Genomic DNA, 25,706 nt, shown 5'->3' on the forward strand with positions numbered 1-25,706 from the left:
CTGTAAATCCTAAATTAAAATTAAAATTTTAGGATTTACGGTTTGGATTTAAGGTCTAGGATTTGGGTTTAGGATATACGGTTTGGGTTTAGGGTTTACGATCTGGGTTTAGGGTATAGAATTTGGGTTTAGGGTATAAGGTTTGGGTTTAGGGTACTTGATTTAGATTTAAGATTTATGGTTTGGGTTTAAGGTTTAGAATTTGGGTTTGGGTTTAGGGTATAGAATTTAGGTTTGGGGTCATGGTCTAGGATTTGGGTTTAGGGTATAGAATTTTGATTTAGGGTATACGATTTGGATTTAGAAATTAATGTTTAGGATTTAAAAATTAAGATTTGTAGTTTAGAATTGTCATTATTGTTTTTTAACTATTTTAAAATAAATTTAATATGTTTTATTTAATTATCTACATGTCATTTTTATTGGTCATAAATGGTATGGTGAATTTAAAGGTTCACCACAGGGGTGAACCTAAGTCTTGTCCTTTAGAATAACATGCACAGATTAAAAAATAAATTATTTTTGTTAAAACTACTTGATTACAACAAAAAATAACTAAAAATAATTAATCATTACTATTCTATACAAATAAGACAGAAATATACATTATTTTATATATTTTAATTAATATTTTAATAATTTTACTTAAAAAGTTACAAAACATCGTACGAATTGAATTAAAACCTTTTAAAACATCATATTTAAAAGAAACGGAGGGAGTACAAAGCTATACATTAACTTAATGATTTAGTTCTGATGTTCAACGTGGTTATATTTACAAGTTTTGTCCGTGTAAAATACAAAGTATGGTTGCATAATGAAAGAGATGGTTAGTTTTTTTAAGCTATAATAAAAGATTGAACTGGTGGGTATGAAAACATTCGAAGAGCAAGCAGTGAAGGAACCACAGAAAGGTGAGTTATATCTGAATAGAAACTCGAAGGAGAATAGAGAACAAAAGTACCGATCGTTTCGTTTGAGTTTGCGTTTGCAATTACGTTACCATGTTATATTCTATCATAGAACCGCAAACGAAAACTCAAAGAAACAATTGGGACCTAAACTTATTTTTGTCAAAGTATCTTGTAAAATTGATTCAGAGATTCCTTCTACACTTTCTTTGCGATGAAACTAATAATAACAACAAAACAATAGAGAAACAAAAGTAGAGTTAATAGAATAAAATGGTCCTTAGGTTTTGCTTTGGACCAGATTGAAAAGGCAATGTAATATCCATTTTACACACATGCTATGCACTCTTCTTTAATAATTTTTAGGCCCACACTCTTTTCATCTTGTAATCTGATCATCCCATGAATCTCAACACTTACCAAATAATATTTCATCATCATTGAGTCATTAATTCATTATACATATGCACAGACATGATACAAGTTCCCAAATGACTTCCTGCAAGCTAGCTTCATTGAATTATTTCAGATTCTCAGGCATTAAGTAATAACCCTTATTTACTTCTTTTTAAAATCTCTGCCACAAATGTAAGAGAAAAATATCCTCTCTGTTTTTCATATATGTTTTCAAGTTAGTCGAATAGTAAATAAATAAATAAATAACGAAGTTACTGATATTATTAGTTCTCCTCCTTTTTGTTTTTTTCTCTTTAAGTATGGAGGCTCACAATCTAAAGTTAAACTAAAGTTGTCACTTATTTCTGGATATCATCAACCTCGTCCATCTCCTACCTGCTCCATTGCTTCTCCAGCAAATGAGATACTCTGTTTCACAAAACCAACACACAATTATTCTGTTATTATTCGCATTATTTTCTTCATAAAATTGTAAGAGAGTGATGTTAACATATTCAGTATAATATAGCTTTAAATTCCCATTTTTATGAGCTCTTTCAATAATATAAGTATGTGTTAGAATTTTCAATTATTTTCAAACAATATAAAATCTATTATTCGGCTCAAAGATTTTATTCATGATTTTTAATGCTTACTTAAACTTTGACTGGATGTACTATATTCCAGCTATCTACCATCAATGCTGCATTACCGATACAAGTCCATCCAAGTAACATTGAAACGACAGTTTTAGCATTAGTCTTTGACTTGTACAAAGACATGACGGTGCCAAACTAATCAGAATGGTAAATTAGATAGTTGAGGCATACATAAGATTGATAAATTAAACTTTGACTTCTGAAAAAAAGTAGGCTACAGAAGAAAATTCAAAATCATGGTAGGCTACAAGTTATCAACAAATCGGCCATGTGCGTTTACAGTCATGTGTAGTATTATTCTCCCTGATTCCATCTTTATACTATTATTTATTAAACAGTAGCTCTACCATGTCTATTTTAATAATACTAATTTCATCTGTCTCATCTCTAGAAACAGCCACGACATCTGTTTTATAGTACTTAATCAAAATTCAATTTTATATCATTTTCATTCACATAGTAGCATGCACGTACCAACGTCAGCAAACAGAATATGACAACAATGAAAATTTTATTTACCATGGGATGAGGAGTTGGGTAATAGTAAATGTGTTGGCCGTTGTACGCGTCAGGACACGGTGGTGGCTCAACAACGTCACCATGACATTCGAGGTTAACTCCAAATAGCCTCACGGTCCTCGAGCTCCCTGCAACTACCGTCGGTGTCTCAGCGACAGCGCCTACAATTTTCCACCGTCAAAACACGTTTGCGTCTCTTTTAGTTACGTATATTTTAAAATGAATTAAAAGGAAGAAATAATGAACACGGTAGTCTAAGTGGATTGGACGGTTCTCCTTACGAGGGTGTAACGGATTAGTTACAACTTGGGGAAGGTTATTGAAATTCTCGGGGTTATTTTCTTGTCCAGAATTAAAAAGACATATATATGACAATAAAACAAAGAGATGTCTGTATATAAACAAAATGTTATCTCAGGTTGTTATTTTACGTGCATATACACGCAACTAAACTAATCGTCACATATTTTAGGATAAATAAAATAATTTAATTCCGACAAGATTTATAAGAAAAGAAACTTCACCAGCTAAAATGGTTGAGCTCTCAAAGTTTGTGCTTTATATTTATTTCATGGATGGATCGAGCCCTCATTTTGGAAAATATTTACTATTTTAAACAAATAAATTGATAAGAAAAATCTTTATAATTAAAACTACAAGAACGGAAGAGTCATAGAAGAAAATAAAACATTTCGCTTTTTAAAGATGAATGTTCTCTTATACACACCATGTGAATCAGTATAACAATCTAAACACACAATGGACAAAATTAATAATCTAGGATATATTATAAAAGTCAAGAAAATATATTTTTGAGAAGAAAAAATTAATATAGGACAAATATCTTTAAGAAAACAAACAGAAAGAGTATAAATCTGACATATAAATAAGAAACAAACAAACAAGAAAATTCGAGAAAAAAAGATAAAAGAGTTTTACCATAATGTGAATACTCTTGGTGGATGTTAGGGTAAGAACTAGTTGACGCGTGTACTTGACGATAAGGTGTAGTCAAACCGCTCCAGTACGCGGTCGTGTCACCTCGAGCATCTTGAGACACGGTGGAGACGGCGGAAGAAGCCTCGCCGCGTCTCCGCCAGCCAATGAAGAGCCTATGGATATCAAAACGGTGCCGTTGGAATAAAACGACGTCGCCCGCGTTGAGGTGCTTGTCTTTGACGTACCTGCTCCATCCTTTGGTCAACACGTAGCTTTGACTACTGTTCCAGTACGAGTATCTGAATTTCCAGCTCTTGCCTGACTCATCCTCGAAGCTGAGAAGCACCCCTTTCTCCGTAGACTCCGCCGTCACGTCGTCACCTCCGCCGCCGTTATTATTGAGAGGGAGGTATCTCTCGGCGTGTTGTTTTGGTATGACTAAACGGTTTAGCTTTCCGACGTCGCTTGGTGTGAGTGACTTCTCGAACAAAGACTCTCTATGGTCGTTGTGCAACGACGAGTGAGTGTTGTGGTGGATGTCTCTTGAGCTATGGTTGACTGACATTTTGTGATTGTTTTCTTGGAGAGTGAGAAAGAGAGAGAGAGAGAGAACAGAGAGGATGCGCAGAGGTTTGGTGGTGAAAGAGAGATGGGTAATGGTACTAAATATAGTATTATACGAAGGTAACAGAAAAAGTGAAAATTCTGAAAATGTGAAAATGGTTAAGTTGATGTGAAAACTGTGGGAACTATTTTGATGCTAAAAGAAAAAAAAAACTATTTTCATGTACATGAAGAGGAGGAGGATACGACATCGATAGTACTTTTAAGGTTTTGCGTGATGATATTTCTTTTCAATCATTATTTAATTGAATTTCCTTTTTTTCTTGCAGTTCCATTTTTTTCTTGCAGTTCATGTTATATAGTATTGAATTGTTTTAGTCATTGTTTGATGAAACCTTGTTTTAAATGGCATTGGATCCCAACATGTTATAAAGTTATTTATAAAGTTATTGTGGCTTTGTCTTAATGTAAGTATTCTTCATAATGACTTTATCTCGTTCATGAACTTCTATGGTTAAATATAAACTTGTGTACAAAATAAAAGGGATACAGGACAACCAAGTTTGGTGATTACTTTATTCGTCTGTTAATAACTTCCGTAATGACGTCAGCGTATACAAAGTTTAATTTGATAAAATGAATTATTACATACATGATAATACAAAAATTTACATGTTTAACAATAAATATATATACAAAAAAAAATTAACTGTCCATTTAAGGTGATTTCTTTAAGATCTCCTAACAGGAACCAACGGCTGAAAAGTGAGGTGGTACTTAACAAGTAAAAGTAAGAAGGTACAGAGGATACTTAACCCTGACGCAAGTGAGAAGTTCAAGTTGTGGAGCATGTGCTTTTGTCTTTCCGACACACCATCGCATGCACCTTCACTTCTACTTCATACCTTCCCTTATGTTCCTTTCCCTTTCTCCCTCTCACACATTTTTTATTTTTTTTTCTTCTAATCATTTCATAATCGAGAAGGATAAAGACTTGATAAACTATTTGTGAAATGGACTTGACTTTGTGGCTATGTTTCTCTTTTTATTGTTTACAATATTGAACAACCACCACCATCAATGCCTATTAATACTCATCATGCAGAGATAAACTACATATAACCCCAACATATAATATCACCAAGATATTCATTTTGGATAACAGTAGAGTAGTCGCGATGTAGTGAGTAAAAGTACAAACAAAAAACTACCATGAAAATATCCCTGATATGTCTTCAACTAATTTGGTCCTTTTTCCAAAGAATCTTGATGTCTTCACTTTCAAAACCATTACAATATCTCTCATTTGATATTACATTAGTATTGTATAGATTTTGTTTTTGGTCTAACAGAGATGTATTTCTTTCTTTTTTTTGAAAAATGGAGATGTATTTTTTTTTTGAATGAATGTAAAATTTTATTCAAACAAAACTTTTTTACAACTAGTGCTTTAAATTTGAAACTACTAAATAGAACAAACTCAAAAAAAATTTTAAGGCATAACTCTTTCTCTTTCTCAACTTGCTAAGCTAACCTTTTCAAAAGCAACTACTTCAACCTCCAATTCCCCCTACCCTCAAACTTGACCATGTGACACAAGTCAAGTTTGGAAATGCCATGAGATTCTCCTAAAACCTTCATTAGAGAAAATCTTATTGAGACAAAACTCTAATGGGAAAAAAAAGTAAGAATCGGTTTACAAAAAAAAAAGAGGTAAGAATCTCATAGCTAGGAAACAATATTATAGACAAAGTCTACTACTCCTTCACTTTTCTGTCTTCAAAACTAGAAAACCAAATTGTTTCTTCAAGCTCTTGTTCCATCCCTTGAGATCAATCCAATTTCAAACTGTTTACCCTTTCCTTTAGCTGATAGAATCTTACTCCATTCTTCAAAAACAGCTATGAAACTCTTGAGCCAAACCATATGCACAAGCCCTCCTCTAGATACTTGTGTCCCTTTCCCTTAACTGATAAAAACTTCAATCGTATCAGTTTGTCCACACATTTTATCAACACCTCTTCTGCTCTTGGCTGCTCATTATGTCTTCGAGAATTTCTCTCCCGCCAGATACTATGTAATAGCACTTGAAATGAATATCGAATTAGGAAGAGCTCTGTGGGATTGAATCTAGATCTTGATTGTGAAATCAGAGCTAGAATACCATTCCATTCCAAAGTGAAATCTTCCTTCATAATACCTCCAATCAGCTCCTTCCATATTCTGCCTGAATATCTACACTTAAAGAATAAGTGCTCACAAGTCTCCCTCTCTTCTTGACATAACACACACTCTGCATTTATTGAACCATTCCACTTCTGTATTCTGTCACAAGTTTGCAATCTTCCTTTCGCAGCCACCCATTACATAAATGAATATTTAGGAGTGGATTGGGGAAACCACACTCCCTTATTCCACTCACAGACTGGTTGTTCCTGTCTCATATGCAGCCACGTCTTTTTTGTCATATCGATGCTCATCTTGCCTCCATAAAGAGATATCATCTTCTTCGTTATGTCTGCTTCTCAGTTCTGTAATCTCTCCCTCCACATCATTTAATACAGCCAATTTATGTCTTCTACTACGATGATTAAAAATCACTTCCTCCACTGAAGCGTTCTCAGTGATACCAAGTCCTATAATACTTCTATCCCCCAGCACATCTTGAAGACATCCAAGAGAAGACCAAATTAATAGAGATGTATTTCTTGTTTAACGAATGGGGTAAATTTCATGTCGTTACCATATTAATTAAGTCGTAATTCAAGAAAATTGTTTAGTGAGAAAACAAATAAATAGATATATATACGACTTAATTGGAGGTGCAAGTGGTACGTACAAAATTTCAAAGAAAAAACGTTACGTACATGGTCCGATCTTCTATATTTTCGTCGAACTTTTCCAAGTGTCGTTTTATTGAATATCTTGTCATCTGTACAATTATATGACCATGAGATGTCACCTGCTTTCAGGACTCTATCATTGGTGTTTACACATTTCTATATGTTTCTTAGTTTCCTTGCAGAAAGATTACTAGAACCAGATTATAATAATAATAATAATAATAATAATAATAATAATAATAATAATAATAATAATAATAATAATAATAATAATAATAATAATACCAGTGATATTCGTTCAACAATAATTTCCTAATTAATAATAAGTTTTTTTTGGGAAAGCCTAAAGAATAAGTTCCTCCCAAGACATTACGTAAGAGCATGTTGTAGGTTCTCAATTTCCACTGATTTATGATGCGCTCAAGTCTTGTGTCTGAATTAATATCTTTAAATTATATAGAGATGTAAAGGATATAATCTAAAAGTGGAGATTTAATCGCTCATCGATCAACCACGTTTGCAAAATGGCTACATTGCAAGAAAAGAAAATAGTGTTAATGTTTGATATTAAAGAACATATGCTAATTTTAATCTGCTCTATTTTTTTTTGTAAACTAATTTTAATTTGCTCTACTTTATGAACAGTCTTTTCAACAAGCCTCCTAATCACATTAATCCCCCTTTCAACAAACATTATAGCTTCATTAGGTACGTCACCCGTCTCATAAACGGTCACACAGCTTTCTCACCAAAATAATCATTTCAACTATAATGCTAGCTATTTTCTTTTATTAGAATAACTCGAAACAAAAACAAACTTCCAACGAATGCTACGTAGCCGGCAAAGATCTGAATTCTGAAAGCTTGTACGTAGTGGAGTTTTTCTTTCTTTGAAGAATTAGCTTCGTTACTACTTACTAGTATATACTTTTCTTTCGATAATTTGATATTTCTTTAAAAACTATTTGATAGAAGTAATTTGAACAACGGAAGCACCGATGTGTGAAATTAATACTTGCGTCGTTTACAGGTTTTCTTTTAAAAAAAAACAAAATTATAATATCTGGGTTGCAATTCATAAATAAAAGGGAAAAACGAAAAAAAAAGGCTTTGATCAGTAAGACGTTCGTTTAAATTTTTTGATAATTTGTTTTTAAAAAAGTTGTGTTCAAAAAAAAAAAAAAAGACCAACTTAGATAATTACTTTTTCATGCATTGTTCTTATCAGAAATGCGAAACAATTGTGTTTAAATATTTACAATTTCACTTAATCAGTTAATTGGCCGCTTGTAGCCATACTAAACGACAAATTCACCGGTAAATAATTAACATCACTCAAAATATTTTCAACCATTTGCTACGATATACTATAAAAAGTAAAACATCATTCGAAACACTGTTGTAAAACTTATTTTGCTGCTTTATAAATTACAATAACATTTTATATTATATACAATTTTCTCAAAAGAAACATTTTATATTATATACTGGTATATACTAGCTGTATATACCCATTACCCGGCATGGAATATATCATAAGAAAAAATAACGACCCCTTTAGCACAAAGAAAAGGCACGAGAAGAATCTGCCATGTAATTCGTGGATGGCTCCTAGAATGATAAATCTACACATTTCTTTATACAAAATGTTCAGGAGACGGCATAACTATTTTATTGTTTTTGGAAAGTGTTGCGAGAAGTTTCATGAAACTCAGAGTAAGTTGCTACTTTTGCTTTTTATTATTTCTATTTCTGACATTTTCTCCATTCCCTAACAAATTAAAGACCACTCTATGAAGAGTAATTCTTGGGTTCACTCCCTAGGGTGAACCTCTAGGTTTCACCCACCAATAGGAGTTCACCATTTTATATTTAATATCTTTTAGAAAAGAAAATAAAATATTGTCAAGTTATATTATATTTTTAAAAAAATTAAAAAATAAAAGCTCAAGAATTAAAATAAAAAACAATAGTAGTTGAAAAAAAATTTAAAAAAAAAAATTAATACCATCACTAAAATGCTAAACCCTAAACCCTAAATCCTAAACCCTAAACCATTGGGTAAACCCTAAACCCTTGGACAAATTCTAAATTCTTGAATTTTTTAAAGTAATTTTAGTACCGTCAGCAAAACACAAAACCCTAAACCCTAAATACTATACCCTAAACCCATGGGTAAATCTTAAACCCTTGGATAAATCATAAACCCTAAAATTTAAGATTATCCAAGGGTTTAAGATTTACCCAAGGGTTTAAGATATAACATTTAGGGTTTAGGGTTTAGTATTTAGGGTTTAGGGTTTAGTATTTAGGGTTTAATATTTTGTCGATGACATTAAAATTCTTTTTAAAAGTTTTTTTTGTTTCCAACTAATTTTATTTTTTATTTATTCTTATCTTTTTTAATTTTAAAAATATGACAATATTTTGTTTCCTTTTTTAAAAGATATTGAATACAAAATGGTGAACTCCTATTGGTGGGTGAACCTAGAGGTTCACCCTAGGGAGTGAACCCAAGAATTACTCCTCTATGAACTGTAAATTTCTACTATTTTCACTTTTAGTTTTTGATGATGTAATCAATTCCCTTATCATAATAATATTATCAGACAAAAACGTACTCTGCATTAAATGATGCAAATCATGTTGAAGCCAATGGTGTACCTCCTTCATGATACAAGTACGTCGGCACCACCAATTGAGATGATTAAGAACTTACCCTAGCTATGAGACTATTCAAATACCTTGAGCGTTGATAAGGGAGAGGACCACAATATATATTTTCGCGTAGCGATGAACTTGGACCTTATATAAACCTCTCTATTTACAGTCAAAATTTTGGGTTGTCTGTCAACTACGTTGATTCACTCATATATATATATATATATATTATATATTTTTTTTTTATTTTTTTTTTGAGCACGATAGCATATAAGAGCTTTTTTTGTAAAGCATATAAGAGCTAGCTAGATTACACATTTACCCATTGAGTTTAATACACCTGATGATAATATTCGTTTGCATATTGTTTTACATTTATTTCCCCTAAGTAGGGGACCAAAGCTATTTGTTGAATTTTATATGAAAACCAAGGCTTATGCATGCGGAGGGAGAGGACCACATATTTCCTTTACATACTAAAAATATCTGCACTATTCAGATATATATAACCCTAAAATTTATGCAGCCGATATCTTAGACTCGGACCGACAACACTAATTTCTCAATTACATGTAGAAAATCACAAGCTGCTTGTTTAGCAAAAAAAAAAAATCACAAGCTGCCAATAAATTCACGTTGAGAAAATACGAAGTAGATTCATTAAATTAAACTGAAAGTTCAATAATAGAAAAAATAACCGTAATTTAATACAATTCATTCACATAAGATTTGAGGATTTACATAACTTTCTATCTATTATGTACTGTTCAAAATTTTGACTGCACTTACTATATTTATTTATCAACCCTAGTCATATTATTGATGTTGTTGAACTATTCTGTTGTGTAATTATCGTTGTTCACAATACTTAAAAAGTTTAAGCTTACAATGCATAGTCTTACTAAAAATGACATATATAATGCCTTCGAAATTGTATCCAACTTGGAGGATAAGCTTAAGACTTAAGAGTGTGGGCTGGAGGAAGTCGACAAAAACTATTTGAATCTTTTACTATAAAAATAAATATACAAAACGTTATTTGATGAGAAACAACAAAATAAACAAAAAAAAGGCACGGCTAAGTTTGGCGGTTGGGAGTGTTGAAAACAAGAAAGAGATGGTCGGACACTGGAAACAAAATATTTGCACGCCTCGATCTCTCTTCTTCTGAGTTCTTCACTGCATCAAAGATTCAGGTCCCACTTCTATTATATATAAAGGTCCCATTTCAGCGTTTTATGATGGAAGTTAAATGTTGTCAAAAAAATGATGGAAGTTAAATGTTGTCGAAAAAATGATGGAAGTTAAATTAAAAAAATCGAGCCTTCTATGCTTAAAATGATACAATTAGGACTAAAGTCTAACTTCAGCTCCCAATTAATGACTTATTGACTCGCACCCCCGTCAACGGAGCGAAGTAGCGAACATGTTCTCTGGACATCGTTTTTTTTTTCTTTTGGCAAACTATTCTTTGGACATCGTTAGTGGCCAAGTTCTGCTAAATGATCAAAAATATTCAACAATATTGACAGACACTTTGAAATATATAAAGTTTTCAGATGCCTTTAAAAGTTAAATAAGTAAGGTTTTTTTTTTTTTGTTAAAAGTATTAATTAAGTAAGGTTTCAGTTTTTCTTTTAAAGTAATAAGTTAATATGTATTACTTGTGTGGTTTTTACATAAGATAGTTAGAAGTTATAATTAAAACAGTTTCATTTTTAAGAGCATCTACATGAAACACTATTTTTTCTTCTATATTCACTACAAGAAAAACATCATATATCCACAAATTAGCAACAAAATTTTTGTGGCTACAATTTTTAAGACACAAATAACCACAAAATAGGAACAAACAAAAATTTGTAGGTACTATGTAGAATTTTGTGGCTAAATAACCACAAACTACACTTAGTAGCTATTTGAAGAAAACTAACTGCAACCACAAACTGTTTTGTGGAAATTAATATCCACTATTAGCCACAATAATCAATTGTAGAATTATATAGATACAACATAATTTATGGCTATTCATGGAAAATTAAATCCCTAAACATTCTCTTAACTCTAAATTTTGAATCTTAAATGATAATTTCCTTTTTAAATAACATGTAATATTTATCGGAAATAAAAAAATCCAACACTAATAACAAGTTTTTAAATATTCAAATTTAATTATTTCCTATTGCAAACTCTAAACCCTAAACATAACATATTAGTAATATATATAATCAACATATGTTTATAAATTGTTATGAATCTTACTGATATGTTTGTGTTATATATTTGAAATTTTCATTTGTGATGCATGTTTCAAACTTTGAATTAAAAAATATGTATTGTTTTATATGTTTGAAGCACACCATTTTTATGCTTAATGTGTTTGGTTGATTCTTGATTTAGGGATTATAGTATATGGTTTAGATTTTAGGGATTGTGATTAGTGTTAAGATTAGAGGTTTTATTGTTGTCAAAATATAGTGTATTATAATTTGTTAGAAATTTACATTAAATTATTAAAAGGGTATAGATTTTTGATGTTAAAATGAAAACATTTAGTTAGGGACTATGGTATATGGTTTAGATTTTAAGGATTGTGGTTTAGGGTTAGAAGTTCTTAGTTAAGAAGATTTTAAAAATATAAAAACTTGGTTGGCATAAATTATTAGAAATTTATATTAGACTAAAATTGTATAAATTATGTTATTATACTTTTTCATTTTAACATCACAAATTTTATCCCCCCCCATCAATTCTTTTGCCTACACACATTTCCCTGTTAAACATTTTTGGCTCCATTAATTACTTCCATTTTCTCATTTCTCTCCCAAATATTTTTGGGTTTAGCTCCAAAATATTTCGGCTCAAAAACTTGTTATCACCTAGTTTTACGACACTTGAAAGAAAAATACCAAATTCTTAAACTTTCTCTCGAAACTCACCGAGTCTTCTTCTCGATTTCGCCTTCATCATGTTATCCGGTGCTTTACTTCATGGCTCACACCGGACAAACCTCTATCCTCGTCGTCCATCCGGGTACGTTTCTTCCACACCCCTATTTCTTCTATTAGTTCAGATAAGGGTTTCCACACCCCTTTGTTTTTTAACTATCATTGATTGGATTTGCTTGTTTACAGGAATGGTGAATTATATCTCGTTTTAAGGTTTATGAAAATTGTTGATGAATAAAGTCCCACATCGGTAGTTGGAGAAATAATTAAGTAATATATAAATGGTTAGGGTCAATCCACTAATTACCAATTGGTTTTAAGTTGGAAGCCCATAATTAACCTGAATCTAATATGGTATCAGAGCGGTCGATCCTTGTGGATCAAAGTTAAATTAAAAAGAGCCACCCGATGTTGGGCCACTCCGTGGATGGTATTCCCACAGTTGTCCACGCATGTGCGTGAGGGGGAGTGTTGATGAATAAAGTCCCACATCGGTAGTTGGAGAAATAATTAAGTAATATATAAAGGGTTAGAGTCAATCCACTAATTACCAATTGGTTTTAAGTTGGAAGCCCATAATTAACCTGAATCTAATGCTCAGGGGAGAAGCCAGGTACAAGACTATGGGTGCATGTGCACCACTAATTTTTCAGCTTTTTGATCACTCTACAAGGTAAATTAAAAAGAAATTCTCATAAGTATATTCATTCATTCATTTTATAAGGTTTGTGCTCCCACTAAAATCTACATCTAGATTCACCACTGATTATGCTAATTTTGGGCCTCATGGTCAGATTACGAGAAGGAGAGGTTACAGAGACAACATAACCTTGAATAGTAAGGTTTCTTTTTGCTCAATTGTTAATCTTGTGGTATTATGTATTCAACTTTAAGGTTCAGTTTCTGTTTGTATGCTAATGGGCAGGAGAAGAAACAAAGCAAAATACACCATCATAAACCATTGTTCCAGCTTTCTTACTTGCTCTTTTCGATACAATTTTGAGTCTCTTAAACTTTAAAGGTGAGTCACCTTTTCTTTTAGCTTTCTCTCTATTGTAAGCATTTTCTTTGATTTAAATGTCTCGGTCCTTAGTTTTTCTTGTAGAATATTATTATATATGTGATGTATTTTTTTCATAAGTCATTCTTGATCTTTTCAGATCCTTCTATCGTCAAGCATGTATTGAAGGAGACCACAAAGGCTTACTCCAAGGTAAAAGACAGCTTACTCCAAGGTAAAAAACACTAGCACCAGCAGTTAGCCATGAATGTTTAGTTGTGCTTTCCTTTATATCTCTACTTATAAATTGTAGGGGATTCAGATAGATTTTGCAATGGAAATAGGACTCATAACAGCTGAGGCTGAGGCAGTGACAATGGAGTGGGCGACCTATATATATAAAATGTATTTGTATATCTAATCTTGTAACTAAAACACAAATTTAATTGTAATTTTTTTACCTATTTTATTTTATAAAATTATTTTAGTTTATTAAAATGAATAAGTTAGCCACAACACAGATTGTAGCTCTTATGTGGAAATAGTTTCGGTTTGGATTGTGGTTTATTGTGGCTAATATAGCTACAAACACATTCTCTTACTATTGTGGAAACTAGCTACAGAATAGTGTTGTGGCTATGTTGTAGAAAAGCAATTACAGATAGCTACAATCGGACAATAGCCACAAGCTCATAGTCAACAAAATTATTTTGTAGTTATCGGTTATATAGCCACAAATTTTTTATCATAGCCACAACTAATTTTGTAACTATATTGAATAAGTTTTGTGGTGATTTTACATTAAAATAGAATAATTTTATTATATGGTAACACCATTGAAACAAAAGTTATTCTGTAATAGATTTATTTTGTTTTAATGTGAAATGAAGAGAAAAAATAATGAGTTATTAGAGATGGTCTAAGTAAATAATCAATAATCTATATATAAAAAGAAGAGCTGTTTCTCTCCTGCTGACACGTCAGACGCTATATCACTAATTCGGTCGTCGAGCGGCTGACACGTGTCCGTGTTAATGAAACGCAGCGATTCATTATTTAGGCTACCGTCTGGGCTTTGAGTAATACTATTGGGCTTAACAGGCTGACACATGTCTTTGTATACTAAACTCTGCGTTTCGGTTTAAAAGGAACTAAGGAACTAAGCGTCATGTTTTGTCGTTTCATTTTCTTCATTCATTAACTCTATGAAAATTCTTAACTCCATCAACTCAAATCAAGCGCAATGAAGTCAATGATCCTTTATCTCTTCAAGACTGTGTTTCTCAATCTATAAAAAGGTATTTGCATACCTAGAACATCATTCCTCAGTTCATGAAAATCCAAAATAAACACAATATTTGAAGGCCGCCGCTGATCTTTTATTGTCGAGGTGTTTTTCTCATGTGAAAATCAAACGGTAGCATGTTGATGGGAGTGGAGATGCTCCTCCTTGATTCGAAGGTTTTTTCATAAGCTTCAAACTTTTTTTTCCAAATCGTCTTTTAATCTCTTCTGGACTATATATATTTTGAGACCATTTGTTGATTATGTCTATTTTCACAATTTTCAGTAGAGCCACCGTAAGGGTTCACCGTCTCGCCGCTCAAGGCTGGTTCAATGTTCACACTCTAGCTCCTTGATTCAAATGGTTTGTGCATTCTATTCTTCTTTGTCTTCCCAAACTGTCTGCTGTGGTTTAGGATTTTTATTTCTTAGAAATGTTTTGATTTCCTTAAGATTGAATTTTGGTAGTGGCTAAGTAGTCGGTGGTGCAGGTTCCTTGGTATGAAACAGGTTGGTCTAATTAGTTTTTTTTATGTGGTGATTTCTGTTTATGTATGTAAAAACACGCTTTCACCCATATTTCAGCTACAGAGTTCAAAGATGATCTATAAAGCTGATGAACCAAAACGAGCCCACCAAATTATCAGAAGCGGTAGATGAAAGAGAGGGAGAGGAGGAGAAGAAATAAGAACTTGGTAGGAACTTTTGTCGATGTTTAGATAAGTTTGTGAAGATGCTAACGGTTGTCTGATTTTAATATGTTTGTGTTTATAAGCGCTGCTCTTATATTTGTTCTATTCTTCCAATGTGATAGTTGTGTATCCTTAGAGTAGTACTTATGTTAGGTTGGCTAAAGTTGGTGAGACGTATTTGGATCTCTCTTACCGTTAGTCAAGGTTTTAAATTTGATATGTTTTCTTCAGATATTTTGTAGAGAATTGGTATATCAAGAAGCTCTCATCAGTGACTGTTTAGGACTGAGGACTGATCGTGTATCAGTTTCATCTTGATTAACTTGAAGCTGTTTGAAAGTATTCTGATGGTGCAGGTCTCGCGTACCAGGATCGGCCGGGGGACAGAGGTACGGCTCGGATTGCTTACATACTTAAGATGCTGAAACAAGTTCTTACATATTATAGTCTGCTTAAGATGCTGAAAAGGAGTTCTTATCAATGTCCTCTCCATAGTGACTATGATTCATGGAGTTGACATCATGTGTCCTGCTAGCTTCCCTCATGAGTTTCTCTTATGCTTCCTTGGTTTGCTCTGTGGTGTCTTAGGTTTGACGAAAGATGGTGATGGGGAGTTTAAAATAAGATGATGTTCGTCAGTGATTCTTTGAACCCGAAGAATGTATTTCTCTTTCTATGCTTAGATTCCAAATCCCAGAAAGTTCAAAATCCAAAGACATGTTTGATTCCTTCACCCTCTTCTCTCTCAAGGTAACTTTTCATATTCGGGCATCCGTTGAAGTAGCCCTGCAGGACTTTCCTGCTAGGATACTAATCAATCAATCTTATGTAGGATTACAATGCAGCCATTGTGTTCTATTATGCACCGGTTCTTCCACAATATAATTGAGATAATGATACTGTTCACTGGCCAGTTGTTGACATAGTTTTGTTCAACACATATTTTGGTGGATTATATACTAGACTTTTTAAAAAGTAGTGAATACAATCACTTGGAGAGGAATCGGATCTAACTATCTTTGCTTCCTTATCTTGAATTCCATCTAAGGTGGATATGAACCTTCGTGTCCTGGCTTAATTGTAAACTTTTGGTTGCTTCTGAAACAATGACTCGAGCTTTTTTCAACTTCCTCTAAAAGTTTATATGTTGCTTGGAGTATATTTTTATTATTACTTTTGTGATATGACTAATGATGGTGATGACTGGCAAGTTCTTTAGAAGGGATGTAAAATATTTTCACAGCTAATTTCAAAATCTCTTCTTAGCAAAAAAAAATAAGTCTTTTCCAATCATGAGTTACAAAGATTTTTAAAACTATTGTTACATGGGATCTAGAAAGCAAAATACTACATCACTTATATATTGGCTTCAGAAAATTTACAGTCAGAATACTTTTTTTCTTCCAAAACTAAAACCAAGATTGCAGGAAAAAAATGTATAGCTTAGAAAAGACGTTACCAACTCAAATAACAAAACCTAAAACAATAAATAAGGCATGGTGATATATTGGCATTTGGTAACTATATACAAACCACATCAAATATAAATACCATATAATTAAAACAAAAAGAAGTATACACATATACATGTCGAGTTAACGAATATAGATTTGAAATTGAAAAAAAAATGTGAAAATATTAATAAATAGCAAACTAATCATTTTAAAACACTCAATAAAATTAATAATATATTATGTAATTTTTCAGTTACTAACTTGCCCGTAGAGCGGGCCAAATCCTAGACTAATGTATAATTAAAACATAAGTTATTCAACAAAAAAAAAAATTGAAACCTTTTAACAAGAAAAAAATATGTTAAAAATCATAACAAAATTTTCGAGATAGTGTGATTTATTTAGTCTTCAAATACAATAGCATATAAATTTAGCTAATATGTACATTTTTAAATAATAAAAATTTATGTTAAATATTTACACTGACTATTTTAATTATTTTTAAATTTACATCCCGTCCGTAGGGCAGGCCAACCCTAGTTAAAAATAAAAATAAGAAACTAAGCAAAAATTAAGAGAAGTTAAACCAAAGTTTTCAAATTATATCTCTTTAAAACTTCATTAGCATTTCTTTGTCCATTTGACAAATTGTTATTGGATTTCCATTTAAGACAATTAACAATTATTTTATCAAACCTAAGTAATAATAAAAATTTCTTAAGGACCTTAAAACGAAAAAAATTATTTTGGGTGCTAGTATAAGAAACAAGTGTTGTATCCATTGATACTGGTGCTAGTATAAGAAACAAGTGTGTGCGGGTTATTAAATTGGGCCCACGTTATGGCAGAGCTGAGAAGTGTGGATCCCATAGCGCCCATGATCCCAAAATTTCCAAAGAAAAGGGAGACAGCTTCTGTGTTTATCCGAAAGCCACCCTCACGCTTTGGATTATCTTCGTTGGTATTTATTCAATTGTTAATTTTTCTTTTTAATTTACTGGAACATAATTATTTATATTCAATGATAAAATAAAGAAAATGCAAAGAAAAGTCTTACACATTTTCTATAGCTTTGCATAAAAATATGAGTTAGTTGTTCAAAATCACAACGGGCTGTCTTCAAATGAATCAGATGAGGATACTCTACTATATATGTGTTAATAAATTATGTCTTTGTGTGAGAATCAAATGTAAAAGGAGATAAAATTTCATTCTAAACGGATATCAGTTTAATCTCATCTATAAGAACGCTGTTTGAACGAATAAAATGTCTTTTTAGTGTTCTACATATTTAAATTTTATTTCATAAACTTAAACTCAGTATTCTTCTTCAATTATGCATCATAGTCGATGTTTATAGATTACATATGTAAGAGCATCATTATTGGTAGGACCAAAAATTTGGTCCTTAGGTTATTTTAGTATTATTGTGATGTTAAGGACAATGGTTAAGGACAATTACAAAAGTTTTGATTATTGGTAGGACTTATAGAGGTCTCTTAGTAAAAAAATTTACAAACATCATAGAATATGTATGAACATTGTACAATGAACTTATTACAATCTGAACCAAAGAATCTATATACAGGAAGAATGACCTGCTTAGATATTATTCACACGGTTTTATGATGTGTCTAAGAAAAGAGAGTAAAAGTTTTGTGAACAAAGGGGACTTTGACAGGTTTCCCCAGGTCACGGCTCAATGTACAAAGACATTCACACGGTTTCATCTTGGTACAGCCGATACAGAACCTGTGGAAAAGAAATGAAAAAGGCCTCTATCAAAAGATATGTTTTTGGAATGGAGGAGAGAATGGATCAATGAAGAACATATCAGGAAACAGACATCAAAAAGGCTATAATGGTTTGAATATAGATACTTGGGGAATAAACCACTGCGGAAAGAGTACTCATTGACACTAAACCTAACTTGATTATAGTTAGAAGGATAGAGACACAAACACATACTATATATGCTTAAGCTCAGGATATAGCTTAAGGTGAAACGTGAGCTAGATGATCTAAAACTGGACTGACCTAATTTTTCTTAAGACCTAAAGTTATTCTCAACATGTTCAACCAACATAAAACGCAGCAGATAAGATAAAAGCAAAGATAAGTAGAGGGTTACCGAGAATACCGATGCCACTCGACTTTGATGCCTCCCTCCGGCTTATTTAGTGCTTCCTTATCATCACTGTGTGCAGCTCCCGACCTCTTGGGATGATGATCTTTGCCTTTCTTGCAGAAAGGAACAACGTTGAGCAACGCAGTGTCATCAACCACATCGATCTTCACAGACCTCCCAACGAAAGCGTTGTCCTTGACTCTCACTCTCTCCACCTTCTGATGCTGCTCTTTGGATCTCAGACAAGAGTCTCCTCTTCTCAGAGATACAAACAACGGACCCATCAGTCTCCATCTTGTGCACATCATCTTCGCGAAACAGGGTCACTATATACATAATTTAGAGAATCAACACAAGTTAAAATCAATGGAGATCAAACGTTGAACGCATGATCGAGAGAAAGAGTGAAACAATGTTTTACCTGTTCGCCGTTGTTACGAATGAGGAATCCCTTGCCGAAGAGAGAAGCGAGTGGAGATCCCTAGCGTTGCCGCTGCCGTTAACTTCCTTCGCGATTTCAGCCATGGATGTCTTGTTTCGGAATCGAATTGGAGAATTAGCTATCAACGTGAAACCCAGTTCTAGAGAAGCAAATTCAATGTGAAAGCAAGAGAGAATTGGGGTGGAGAGGTTTGGTGAAGGAGACGATGATGAACCCAGAGAGAGAGAAACAAGGACGCGGCTTTTTTGTCCTTAATTAAGAAACGTCCTTCTTTTATTATGTGTTTTTTATTTATTTTTAAACCTAAATTGCCTTAAAGAACGCCTCAAGGACGCCGATAATCATGGCCTAATAAGGCCCAAATAGATGACGGTTGGACAATAAATTTGTGCATCGATGTACAAGGTATTGCCGTATTGGTGCAATTGTGTTGAAAGTTATTATAACTGAAAAATCCCAAGCCATCGACATTGTTCGAAACAAACAACACATTGCCATATAGGTCCAACTTTAGGCAGACAATTCCTGTTATTTACTGGGCTTGATTTGGGCCTGTATATATTTGTGCTTTACCTTTAGGCTACACCATATTCATAATGTCTATATACCAATTTTCATTTTTGGGTACAAAATTCTAGTGTGTAGTCCCAATTTCAAAACATTTATAGGTTGAATAGTTTCTTTTAGAAGATTCTGTTTTCAAATTCACCTACTCAAACATATGGGACTAGTTAGCACTTCTGTTTTTTGCAAATATAATGGTGACAAATTTATCATTCTCAATTATTCTAAGATGTTAATCAGGCTTAAATTATATTTCTTTTCATTTGCTTCATTACTGTTTAAGAACCACACTGACACACTCGTTGTTACTCTAATTTTGTGTTACAAAAAAAAATATAACACTATTCCTTTTTTCCTTCTCTTCACCACCTAACATTTTCTTTTCATTTCTCTCTTTTTCTCCACATATTACCAATCACAGCATGATACCCTTTTTTATTATAGTGTCTAGTTCTTCTAGGGTTGAGAGAGCAGACAAATTAATGATAAGCCAAGTATCAACTTGGTTCTGGTACATTCAACTCTAATCATCTCTCTCTACTTTAATTGATGTATCTATTCCTTGTCTATGACGTGTTTGTTGCTCTCTTTTACTTTCTTCTGTTGTATGTGCTCCAATTGTAAACTTTAAATGATGTATTGTCTTTGTAAAAAGGAAACAAAAGAAGATGATTACAAGTATAGAACTCAACTCCAAAACACACAAAAAGCATAATTAAAAATTATAGTTTAACGATGCTTCAAGTGATAAATTTATCTTATGAATTATCTTACATAGACCGTTGAAATGAATATCCGAACAATTCTAATTATGATAACACAGTCATAATGAATATTTAAAGAAAGCCGGTTCACTCACGTTGTCTAATTGAGAAAAAGGTATTTGGGAACATGATCATATGATTTACGAGTCATAAGCATGATATTAACACGATACGGGGGTCCACCTTTGAATCTACCAGATGAGCTACTTTATAAATTTAACCTACAAATTCTTTTGCCCCCTATAATTAATATAAAAGAAAATAGCAAACTACATAAGCACATGCAGAACCGAACATACACTGCCGGGTCTTGCTTGTACATTTGGTGAAAGTGAAACAAAGAAGAATACAAACTATGCGTATTAACGTTTAATGATCATTTTTATAAATGTTTCGCTGTGATTGTCCCAAGCGGTTGAATGAAATAGTCGTCAATATCAAATCAATAATGCATCCGAGTCATGTAAGAGAAGCCAATAGAAACAATCTCGCTATGTCCGAATGAAATAGTTGGTTGAGTGATGGACATATATATGGTTAGGCAGAGGGACATATTTTAACCGAACATAGTTGCTCTCAACGATCCGTCAAACTACGTGGACGTGAAATATGGATATAAATGTATGACCCAACCAGATAAATCACGGTATGGTGATTTACTTATTTAGTTGAAAAAAGTCAGAAGTCCTAGTCAAAAAGACCTTCTAAAGTGAAATAAGTAGTGATTTGGTTTTCTGGTGTTGCTTAAATTTGGTTTCTTTGGTTTGTTCATTTTTTATAAAGACATAAGAGGCAAAAACAAAACAACGAATTAAAGATTAAGATCGGGTCCATTTTATTCGAATTCCATACGTAAACTATTCAAATTAAAGATTTGTATCATAAGAGGCAATATGGTAATTTACTTCTTTAGTTGACAAAAAGTCAGAAGTCCAAGCCTTCAAAAGTGAAATAAGTAGTGATTTGGTTTTTAGTATTTGGTTAAATTTAGTTTATCCATTTTTTTGTATAAAGATTATGTGATAAGAGGCAAAAACAAAACAACGAATTAAAGATTAAGATCGGATCCAATTTTATTCGAACTCTAGACGTCAACTATTCAAAGTACATAATATATTTGATAAATACACAAGTATACAGTATTTCTTTATTTTAAAGTTTCAGGACACACAAAAAAAAAAAAGGGTTTCAGTTGGACACGTGAAGAGAGGACCGATTTATAAAACCAGATTCATCTAAGTTCCCATTCCAATAATTGTTCCGGTTTGATTCGGTTAACAATGATAAACACGCTGTCAACAAAAGCCATGGGACAAGTTCCATTGACATTTTGCATAACCATCCAGATCAAACCACGTGCACATGTTATACAGTGTTCCTCACCACACAAGATCATCACACTCCCCTTCGTCTTTTTCTTTTCCCTTTTACACACTTTAACATAACAACACTCTGTACTCCAAATACAGCAACCGTCACTTTCTTCGAATTTCCCCAATTCTCTTTATCTTCTCTTTTTTTTTTTCACTAACGCCAGTGAAATGCTTTGAAGCTCTGTAAGTATCTCTTTACTTTTTTTTTAACAGATCGATGAACTTTGATCATTATCCATAGCTCTTCATTATCTTCACAGGTAAAGAGATCTACGATAGTTTTTTGAAAATGCCGAGGCAGAATCAAACGGTGGAGAATCTGCTACTCCTGGGGAAAATCAGGAAACGAGGATGCTCCTCTCCCACCTCCTCCACTTCCTCCGTTCTCAGGGAAGGTTACCGTTTCAAGAGAGCGATCCTCGTCGGAAAAAGAGGAGGATCCACCACTCCTGTCCCCACGTGGAGGCTCATGGGCCGATCTCCCTCTCCCGCCGCCGCTGCTTCTCCGGGACACGCGCCGTCGTCGCAGTGCGGGAGCAAGACCGGGAAATTACCAGCTGCTCCTGTTTCGGCGAGGAAGCTGGCTGCGACTCTGTGGGAGATGAACGAGATGCCTTCGTCCAGGGAAGAGGCGGCAGCGGCGCCGCCTACGAGTAGGAAAGGTAGGAAGGAGAGAATCCCGCCGCAGCTTCCTCTTCCTCCTCCGCCGAGGTCGGCTCGGTCCGGCTCTCTGCCGCCTCACCTCTCTGATCCGTCTCATAGCCCTGTCTCTGAGGTAAAAGTCTTAATAGCTCGAGGATCCTGGCTATTGTGTCAGAGGTCTCTGGTTCGAGTTACCGTTGTGACGAAAACTAATATTAAATGGTGAAGGTTTCGGTTATGAAGGGATTATGAGATTAAGTCTTATTCCTTTTTTTGATTGGTGAGGAGGTTAAAAGGAATGTGCTTTGATTCTAAGTTCTTGCTGGCGCCATGTGCTGACTGATCAAAGGAGAGAGAGAGAGAAAAACTGATTTGGTTTTGCTTAAGAGATCTCATCTATGATTCTGAGGTCTGAATTTTGGTCAAAGTTTGTGAACTTGTTGGCAAACCTCCCTCCATGAGTATTTTATTCATCAATGGGGATTGGGGAGAGTATATATATATATATTTTTAAAGCTGCAGCTTCTGATTGATGTTAAGAAGTGGGATTAGAGAAGATTAGAAAACTGTTGATCCCTTAAGAATCTTTTCTCATGTCACATTTAAGTGCTTACGAAAGGGTATGGTTGTTCCTTTATAAGTTGGTGCCGTTTAGTTTTTGCATAATTGAGCAGTTTGACTAGTTTTTTTTCATTCATCATATGGAGGTAGTTGTGGTTGGTTATTAGCGGTTGGTTTATTGGGGAATAATGTAGGCCTAGATTCTCTTATAATTGAGACCTAAGAAAAGATATCTACATATATATAGTGCTAAATATGGCGATGAACAATGCTGAATCCGGCTTCTTTTAACTTATCTGTTAGGTGATAAGGAAACTGAGAAACTCGTTGGTTTTTTTTTTTTGTTTGTAGAGGATGGAAAGATCAGGGACTGGAAGTCGACAGAGAAGAGCATCCTCTACTGTGCAGAAGCTTAAGCTTGGAGATCACAATGTGGGGGCTAGGGATCGTATCAGCAATGCTAGCTTCATGGATGTAAGTTGATTTTCCTTTTTTCACTTTTTGGGTTGTGTCTTTGAGCATTATAGGGAAAGCTTTCTATCTATAGCTTTCATTCATTGAGCATACTTGTGATTGAGCTGTTCGTATCATATGATTGTGGATGAAAGTGCATGATTGAGTTGTTAGTTGTTAACTACAATTATAGCTTTTCTTTCAGTTTAGAAGCATATAATGTATAGTTTTGTCATGCACATATACATTACATAGTGAGGCAAATAAGAAACAAAGAGGTACTGAATCCATATGCTTTTCCTGATTTGCAGATTGAGACAAGATCACGGGCGGAGACACCGACTGGGTCGTCAACTCTTGGAGTCAAAACACGTTTGAAGGATTGTAGTAACGCTCTCACAACATCAAAAGAGCTTCTCAAAATCATTAACAGAATGTGGGGTCAAGAAGACCGCCCATCTTCCAGCATGTCCCTCGTCTCTGCTCTTCACTCTGAGCTCGAGAGAGCTCGCTTACAGGTCAACGAGGTTATCCGCGAACACAAACCGGAACACAACGACGTTACCTACTTGATGAAACGTTTCGCTGAAGAGAAAGCAGCGTGGAAAAGCCACGAGCAGGAAGTAGTCGAGGCCGCGATAGAATCCGTCGCTGGCGAGCTCGAAGTGGAGAGGAAACTGAGGAGAAGGTTCGAGAGCTTGAACAAGAAACTAGGCAAAGAACTATCCGACACAAAAGCAGCTCTGATGAAAGCGGTGAAGGAGATAGAGAACGAGAAGCGAGCGAGGGTGATGGTCGAGAAAGTCTGCGACGAGCTAGCGAGAGACATCAGCGAAGACAAAGCCGAAGTGGAAGAGCTGAAGAGAGAGTCTTTCAAAGTCAAAGAAGAAGTCGAGAAGGAGAGGGAGATGCTGCAGTTAGCCGATGCGTTGCGCGAGGAGAGAGTGCAGATGAAACTCTCGGAGGCTAAGCACCAGCTCGAGGAGAAAAACGCAGCTGTTGATAAGCTAAGGAACCAGCTCCAAACCTACCTCAAAGCTAAAAGATGCAAAGAGAAGACCCTTGAACCACCTCAGACTGAAGAGTACCTGAACCACCACCACCACATGGGTTTCGGTTCGTATAACATCGAAGATGGAGAAGTTGAGGACGAAAACGAAGAAGAATCAGCCGAAAGCGATCTTCATTCAATAGAACTCAACATGGAGAACAAGAGCTATAAATGGCCTTATGGAGAAGAGAACAGAGTAGGGAGAAAGTCAACGCCAAGTAAAAGTCTTTCTTTACAGAGAAGCATATCGGATTGTGTTGATTGGGTTGTACAGAGCGAGAAGCTTCAAAAAAGTGGAGATGGAGGACTGGACTGGGGAAGATCTGTTGAGGCTGAGCCTAAAGGTTACTTGGATGAAACGCAAGCTTATAAACCGAGCAAGGCTTCTTCAAAAGATCATCTCCTCTCGGGTCCAAGACTAAGTAACTTCCGTGGTGGATCTGTTTTGAAGTCGCGGTTGTCGGATGCAGCCAAAGGTGAGAACCAGAATGCTAGAAAATCAAGATGGTAATGAGGTAAAAAAGGCAGTAAATGTATTCACATTTTGGGAGCAGAGATCTGTAGAATCTAAAGACTTTTACATGTACTAGTGATCTACATTGTCTCTTGTACCCGCTCGTTTTGTCAAGAGTGATTTTCTTATGTAAGTTGACAAAAAAAAACTTTATTAAAGTTTTGGACTGAAAATGATCCAAAATATGTAAGAGCTTGCAGAATCGGTCTGAGAACACAACCCCTTTCTTTTACCACGCCGTCTCTTTGCAGAATCTGTAATAATAACGCAGTTAGTTATGGGCTGGGCTTCTAGTTTTGGGCTTTACTACTGATATCTTGTTTCTTAAAAAAGTTTGAATTAGG

The 25,706-nt window shown here is 34.1% G+C and overlaps 3 protein-coding genes and 1 long non-coding RNA gene across 11 annotated transcripts; 2 read left to right on the plus strand and 2 right to left on the minus strand.

The window, feature by feature from the left end:
• Window positions 1-1,502: 1,502 nt before the first annotated feature.
• LOC108835861 (B3 domain-containing protein At3g11580) lies at window positions 1,503-4,318 on the minus strand. 3 transcript variants are annotated; one of them, XM_057011035.1, is made up of 4 exons: window positions 3,425-4,318; window positions 2,486-2,646; window positions 1,964-2,101; window positions 1,503-1,736 (listed from the first exon to the last, which is right to left on the minus strand). In XM_057011035.1, the coding sequence occupies exons 1-3, from the start codon at window positions 3,987-3,989 to the stop codon at window positions 1,964-1,966; spliced, it is 864 nt and encodes a 287-aa protein (XP_056867015.1). In that variant the 5' UTR covers window positions 3,990-4,318; the 3' UTR covers window positions 1,503-1,736. The 3 variants fall into 3 exon arrangements, with proteins under 3 accessions (XP_056867015.1, XP_056867017.1, XP_056867016.1); XM_057011037.1 differs by having other exon boundaries at window positions 1,964-2,010; window positions 3,425-4,308; XM_057011036.1 differs by lacking the exon at window positions 1,964-2,101 and having other exon boundaries at window positions 3,425-4,299.
• A 7,917-nt stretch (window positions 4,319-12,235) lies between these two features.
• LOC108860552 (uncharacterized) lies at window positions 12,236-13,891 on the plus strand. 5 transcript variants are annotated; one of them, XR_008945965.1, is made up of 6 exons: window positions 12,236-12,525; window positions 13,042-13,113; window positions 13,235-13,277; window positions 13,366-13,461; window positions 13,601-13,675; window positions 13,754-13,891. It is a non-coding gene; the product is annotated as an uncharacterized LOC108860552 (long non-coding RNA). The 5 variants fall into 5 exon arrangements; XR_008945964.1 differs by having other exon boundaries at window positions 12,238-12,525; window positions 12,627-13,277; XR_001950711.2 differs by having other exon boundaries at window positions 12,239-13,113.
• A 4,427-nt stretch (window positions 13,892-18,318) lies between these two features.
• LOC130512327 (uncharacterized) lies at window positions 18,319-19,701 on the minus strand. Of its 2 annotated transcripts, none has more exons than XM_057010180.1 (3): window positions 19,420-19,701; window positions 19,011-19,324; window positions 18,319-18,622 (listed from the first exon to the last, which is right to left on the minus strand). In XM_057010180.1, exons 2-3 carry the CDS (start codon window positions 19,304-19,306, stop codon window positions 18,505-18,507), a joined length of 414 nt encoding a protein of 137 aa, XP_056866160.1. In that variant the 5' UTR covers window positions 19,307-19,324; window positions 19,420-19,701; the 3' UTR covers window positions 18,319-18,504. The 2 variants fall into 2 exon arrangements, with proteins under 2 accessions (XP_056866160.1, XP_056866159.1); XM_057010179.1 differs by having other exon boundaries at window positions 19,002-19,324.
• Window positions 19,702-22,184: 2,483 nt separating this feature from the next.
• On the plus strand, window positions 22,185-25,552 carry LOC108805194 (uncharacterized protein At5g41620). Its single transcript, XM_018577167.2, has 4 exons — window positions 22,185-22,324; window positions 22,402-22,916; window positions 23,696-23,818; window positions 24,109-25,552. Exons 2-4 carry the CDS (start codon window positions 22,431-22,433, stop codon window positions 25,357-25,359), a joined length of 1,860 nt encoding a protein of 619 aa, XP_018432669.1. The 5' UTR covers window positions 22,185-22,324; window positions 22,402-22,430; the 3' UTR covers window positions 25,360-25,552.
• The last annotated feature ends 154 nt before the right edge of the window (window positions 25,553-25,706 follow it).

This window comes from Raphanus sativus, chromosome 5 (genome assembly GCF_000801105.2).
Source record: "Raphanus sativus cultivar WK10039 chromosome 5, ASM80110v3, whole genome shotgun sequence".
NCBI classification, from domain to species: Eukaryota; Viridiplantae; Streptophyta; class Magnoliopsida; order Brassicales; family Brassicaceae; genus Raphanus; species Raphanus sativus.

Coding starts and splice junctions, on each gene's coding strand:
- LOC108835861 (XM_057011035.1), bottom strand. CDS start 3,989: ATGTCAGTCAACCATAGCTCAAGAGACATCCACCACAACACTCACTCG. Junction 2,647..3,424: donor CCAAGAGTATTCACATTATG/GTAAAACTCTTT, acceptor GGAAAATTGTAG/GCGCTGTCGCTGAGACACCG. Junction 2,102..2,485: donor ACCCAACTCCTCATCCCATG/GTAAATAAAATT, acceptor CATTCTGATTAG/TTTGGCACCGTCATGTCTTT.
- LOC130512327 (XM_057010179.1), bottom strand. CDS start 19,306: ATGATGTGCACAAGATGGAGACTGATGGGTCCGTTGTTTGTATCTCTG. Junction 18,623..19,001: donor GAGTGGCATCGGTATTCTCG/GTAACCCTCTAC, acceptor TCTTTTCCACAG/GTTCTGTATCGGCTGTACCA.
- LOC108805194 (XM_018577167.2), top strand. CDS start 22,431: ATGCCGAGGCAGAATCAAACGGTGGAGAATCTGCTACTCCTGGGGAAA. Junction 22,917..23,695: donor CTCATAGCCCTGTCTCTGAG/GTAAAAGTCTTA, acceptor TTTTGTTTGTAG/AGGATGGAAAGATCAGGGAC. Junction 23,819..24,108: donor GCAATGCTAGCTTCATGGAT/GTAAGTTGATTT, acceptor CCTGATTTGCAG/ATTGAGACAAGATCACGGGC.